Source organism: Cryptomeria japonica, chromosome 2 (genome assembly GCF_030272615.1).
Source record: "Cryptomeria japonica chromosome 2, Sugi_1.0, whole genome shotgun sequence".
Taxonomy (NCBI): Eukaryota; Viridiplantae; Streptophyta; class Pinopsida; order Cupressales; family Cupressaceae; genus Cryptomeria; species Cryptomeria japonica.
Genome location: NC_081406.1, coordinates 312,178,725 through 312,185,052, shown reverse-complemented (window position 1 = coordinate 312,185,052; position 6,328 = coordinate 312,178,725). Strand labels below are relative to the sequence as shown.

General features: G+C 29.6%; 1 protein-coding gene across 1 annotated transcript in view; it reads right to left on the bottom strand.

The window, feature by feature from the left end:
• Positions 1-2,081: 2,081 nt before the first annotated feature.
• The window catches only part of LOC131075347 (AP-5 complex subunit mu), a 132,749-nt gene continuing 128,502 nt past the window's right edge, over positions 2,082-6,328 (bottom strand). Inside the window, exon 9 of the mRNA XM_059216631.1 lies at positions 2,082-2,117. Coding sequence (XP_059072614.1) covers positions 2,097-2,117 — 21 coding nt within the window. The 3' untranslated portion in view covers positions 2,082-2,096. The remainder of the gene's footprint in view (positions 2,118-6,328) is intronic.

Here is a 6,328-nt window from a genome sequence, read left to right as displayed (position 1 = left end):
GCTCTCGCTTTAGAAAATTGGACAACCCATATATATATATATATATATATAGTTCTTAGATTATTTTAATTTAAAACTATACACAAATATGAAGAGAATTTACCTACAAGTTCATGCTTCACACATGCTCCTGCTCCATCATGCTCTCATTTTCCATGTCCACTCTCAAAGAAGTTCCACAAAAACTTTATGCTACATCGAGCATGTTGTAGGGATAACTAGTTAAAAGCTTTTGCAGACTTAAATTGTCCTGACATGAATAACATATATATATTTAAACTTTTGACCTGTTATACAATCAAATCATATATTTAAGAAGAAAATCAACTTAAATCAACTTAAATCAATTTCAAATCTAACACTTATTGACACATCCATCTAACCAAATCCAATGTTGTGTACAATCTATCCCACGATCTTTAATATCTTCAAAAAAAATTCCAAAACAATGTGCTACATAGCTCCTATCATGACATGTATCATCATTGATATAGAAATGAACCTCCTTGATGATAATGCGTTCATTTTCAGTACTCTCTATACCATCCACCTAAAATTGTGCATGTCTATAGAAAACTTGTACAAATGTTGCAACTTGATCGGACTGATAATATTGACTTTGAATTTCTATGTGAGGACTAAATGTATAGTTCTCGAAGAAATCTGCAATTGAAAGAATACAACCTGGTGGAAAACAATTCTTTGAGTCACGAAATTGTTTAGCCTATCATCTTGCACCATGACAATGTTCAATATGTGAATATATCATATTACGAAATCTATCTATAAAGTGAATGTAGGGCGATTCACTCTCTTTCAACCTAATTTTTTTGGATTCAGTTCCTGACTTAGTTTAGTATGTCTCATATTCAAATCTCTTCCATATAACTAGCGCATGAATATCAATATTCTTAGTTTGCAACACAAACTTACTCAAAACTCCACAACCATTGCATTCACCTTTTATACATTGTATTTTGAACTCATCTGAATCTTCAAATTTATCACATAAAATAGAATTCACAAATTGTGTAGTATTTGTAGGAATGACTAGATTTGGATTAATTGTTGCCATGAACTTCTTCTATGATTGCAAGTGTAGATGAAATTCAACATGATTTCGACAACAAAAATTTCACGTACCTTATTTATGCGTACAAATAAAGGACACAATCTCTCAAACATCCTTTGGCAAATCTTTACATCTGAAAATACTTGCTTGAATGCTTCAAACAATTCACTTTGTGTTGTATCTAAGAAATGTTTTGGATGTGTAATCTTTTTACCATCTTTATCTATCATATGTATAGTGTCCCTTCTATTGGAAGAAACACGAGAGTGGTTGGTCCAATAATCAATGACCTGTGTTTTTACATCTTCAAAAATTCTGTCTTTTCTAGGAACCCTACAGATATCTACCCAATTCTTTTCAATATTTTCATCAAACATATTTCTCTTCCTAATGTATCTTTGAACAGTTCTTCTAGATACATGCATTAATTGAGAAATTACATTAACTTGATTTCTACGAGTCAATTTCTTACTAGTAATCATAGTCATCAATGCTCTACTTGCAGCACTTAAATCAATGCCTCGACTTGTGTTGTCAATACAATTCAATGCTTCTTGTAAATTTTCAATTATAGTTTCTTTTACTAATGTATAAGGAGAACTTTTCTTATTATCAACACCCAACAACTCCAAAACAGGGTTCATTTCCCTTTTCCTAAATAACTTAGCAAATAATTGTGCTCTTCTAATAATAGACATTTTTAAAATAATCATCCCACAATTTCTTACAATGCAATTTTAATGTGCTTTTAGGTATCATATCTTCAGATGGGATTTTATTGAAAAGACTATCATCAACCATTTCCATCAAATTTTCCATACCAGAAAAAATTTCAAACTTGAGCTTGTACCAATTTCATCTCATAACTAAGTAGATGTTTCTTGAACATCATCATGTTGATCTTGAACATCAACGGATTGTTGTTGACTACGTTTTGTATGACCTTTCATCTTATCGTCTCTTTTACGATCATACAACCTTGATCTAGTCCTCTTATTCCCCATTGCAAAAAAAATTCAAATCTTCAAAATTTTGTGCTTTGAACCTAAAAACACAAACATGCAAATGTACCATATATAAGAAACAAACATATTTGCGTGCACCTTTCAAGTTATTTTAAATTCTAAAAGTTATCTATATACATATATATACTTATCAGAACAATGTTAAAGTTAAATCTATAAATAGACTTCATTTGTAAAATATGAAAGTTAAAAAAGTTACATAGTTTATTTTCCTTGTTCTTAACAAAAAAAATATAATTAATGAAATGTATTTAATTTTGCATTCTTAAACTTTATACAATGAATAAATGAAACATGTATAAATTTCATCCATTTAGATCATTTCACTTGAACTCCACTTCTTAAAATTTAAAAAATAAAAAAATAACGTTCAAGAAATAAGAACTAGTTTCTACCAAACATAAGATATAAAGAGTAAGAAATTAAGTCTAGTTGGATTCTACATTTGACTATGCAATGTACATATGAATGTGATTTAATAACATTAATTGCTTGAAATCTAGTAGCTAAGATATAAAGAATTTGAGTCAAGTATTAGTTTCAAAAATATTATAATTAAGTAATAAATAGTGTTGAATATACTCAATTCCATTAGTGTTTAATATAAATTTTACAAATTCACTATTTAGTTCTTTTAAGTATGTAAATAAGAATGAATCTACGCATATATATGAACACGTACAAATGAATCCATACACGTAAATAAAAATGGATTTGCATACATATATCAATAAAAACATATGGAATTCATGTACACATAAATAAAAGATTCAAGATAAGATACACATGATTGAATCCACAATTAACGTTTAATATTAAAAAAATGAAAATATAAAGTGTAATATAATATACTTGAAAATAAATGATTGAATCCACAATTAATGATTAATAAAATAAAGTTTAACTAAATCTAAAAAATATAAATATTTTTCAAAAAACCTTCAAATATTTGTATATTTGAACATAATTGAAAAAATAATTTAAAATAACATAATTGAAAATAAATGATTAAAGCGCAATTAACAAATAATAAAATAAAGTTTAAAAAAATCTAAAAAATATTTAATTTCCCAAAAATCATCTAATATTGTAAATTAAGCATGATTGAAAAAAATAATTTAAAATAACATACTTGGAAAGGGTAGACGCCTTTGAACAAAAAGATCAAAATCTTCGCCCCTTAATAAAATTCGAAATATTCGCTCCTTTATAATCTTCCTACTCACTCCAAAATGCCACTTTATTTGAGAAAAAATATGATTTTATTCAAAAATCACTTCTATTATTTTCGCACTTGATTGAAATTGATTTTTCTATTTGAAAAAAAAAACATTATTTTATATGGGGTTGAAGCGACTGGTCACGTCAGCCTCAATAGTTCCACCGGAACCCTTTCGGTTGGAACACTTCCGGACGGAACTATCTATGTGGAATGCCAAGTGGCAGCCACATCAACAAAAATGTTGATTTTCTTAAACTTGTGACTTCTGCAAAAAAAATCAATAGGTAAATTAAATTTATTAAAAAAAACTAAAAATACCCTTTGTAGAGATTGGAGTCATGATTCTACTCATATAACATTTATAATGTTTTGATTATATTTATTGTATAAAAAATTAAAAATACTACAAGTAGATATTCTTTTGTGTGGTAAGAGGCTGGTTTGAAAAAAAAAAAAATATATCAAATAACTTCAAAAAAAAATTGAAAAAAATATGGTTCACTAGAGGAGAGAATCTTCTCCAAAAAGGTATTTTTTCGTTTTTTTATTATCATAAATTGAATAGACAAATTGTGGTGGGAGACAAAACATGTCAAATTCTGGTATATTCGACTTCCAAATGTCATATCAAAGAAAATATATATAATTTTATTTTTTTTGATATACTGTATATATATGTCATCTATAACAGATATCAAAATCGGAAAAAAAATAAGTTGATTTATATTTTCTTTTGTGGTGGGAACTAAACCCTCTAATTTTCAGTGTTTTTTAGCAATAAGAAAAATGGACTTTAAAGCTAAAAAAACATATAAATTATTGACAAAAAAAATTTGAAAAATAGTAGACTTAAACTTCACCAAATTTTACACATTTCATCAGTTTACATCATCTTCAAATTCAAAATACAAATGTCACTTTTATGGCGACGAAATTGAACAGTTATTGTTGTGTTAACCTTTTCCTTTGTAAAATTGTGACACGGATTTGTACTTTTACCCATGGAGAGAACATGGGTCCACATAGTCACCGATAGTTTATTTCCCAATGCATCAACAACATTTAAATGAATATGGTCTCATTTTTGGAAAAAATGAGCATTTTGGTATAAAATCATGTGTACCAAAAATGAAGAATGCCTGAATTTAGACTATATTCCATATATATTCGTGTAGTTGCTCTCATATCTTGCACAATAGTTTCTAAAAAATCTAGCCAAAAAAGATCTTTGTGTCTTCAAAGCTTATAGCCTATAGCTACTTAGGATTTTGAAACCACTTCATCTGAGTCCAAGCCAAAGATAAATGTCATCATTGAAAATGCATTTTGCAAATCTAGCAAAAAAAAAATTAGGCTATCAAGAAGGTCAGAAATTCAGTCTCATTTGCCTCATTCTTCATTAAAGAAGTTGTGTTTAGACCTTCTATGCTCAGAATAATAATCTAGCTTTCTCTTGTCAAATTTTTGAATTCCAACTACTCCAATGAGAATATATAGCATTTCTCGGATAGCCTCTGTACTCATAACTACTTGACTTCTCCTCTTTGAATGTACTCATAACTACTTGATTTCTCCTCTTTGAATGATCCTTATATGTGCATCAAAACATGATGCACAAATGTATACTAGCTTAGGGAATGGATGGACCCATGGAACCATGAACTAAAGAAGGCTTGAATACCAAAGTCTAACGCCTATAGACTTATATTTCTCTTCACTTTCTCTTTTAAGCCTTCTATTCAAAGTGCCTTCACAAGGGCCTTTGGGATTATGACACAAACTTAGGTTATAAATACCATCTGCATAATCAGATACCAAAAGAGGATTGACAATGTCCTATTTTACATGCTATAACATCTTGGTACCTTCAAATAATGGCTTCGCAGGCATATACTAATAATTTATTTTCAGCAAATCCTCTTTAGCAATTTTTTGGTTTTTTCATAACTTCACAAATCTTAGCAAACTCACAAAACTTCACCCTTCTCTATGTCTTCCTTTCTTTCCTTAATGCGTGCAAAATGCGAGACAATAAAAGCTCACTGCCTTTTAAGTGCTTATTATATTTGTAATTGCCACCTTGAAAAAAGCACTTGCATTTAATGATAAAGTATTAATGGCCTATTAAGCCACCACAAAATAGAAATATGGCTTGAAAGGCGGCTTAAGGGCTAGGGTGGAACACAAGTAATTAAGGCCTTGGCATAAGGTGACAAATAGTGGTTGTTTCATTTCTTATTTTAATTTAAAAGGAGAGATGTTGGCCGACTCTAAAAAGGACACCTAGCAACTTGTACCTTACAGTACTTAGTGAAAACTGAAATAACACACAACTAAAGCACATTAACTAATATTTACATCCCGAGAGGGACGAAACCTTCAATAAAAATGTTTAAGATGGATCATGTTGATAGGAATCCCTAGAGAATTACCTTCTATATTGTCCAATCCGAAATATTTGCTCTCTTTGCATTTAGTGATGCAAAAATGGCCTACTTACAAACCATTAAATTTTGCATGTTGACCTAGCTTGGCAACGCAATCATCATATTTCAAAACTAGGTCACCTTCCTTAAAACCGAGATCCAATGACTTCTTATCAAACCGACATTTGACAGCTTGTTGGTGATTTGCTAAGGCATCAAAAGCCTTCACTTTGGCTTCTTGAACATTTAACAGCTCTAACAACCTTACATCAGCAGCACCATTTCCTCTATTTCTACATATTTGAGCAATTACTTCCATAGAAATTGGCAGAACAACCTCTTTACTATACACTATCTCATAAGGATCCATCTTCATCACTTTATTTGGTGTGATACAATCAGATTGCAAGGTTGTCTGCAAATGTTTATGCCAATATATTTGATGTTCTAATCATATCTCCCTAATCATCCTAATTAAATTTTTATTCATTGATTCTACTAAACCATTCCCTTCAAGTATGTTTAGAGGAAAATCCCATGTGCCAATGCAAATTTTGACATCTCGGAACCAATAAAATATCTT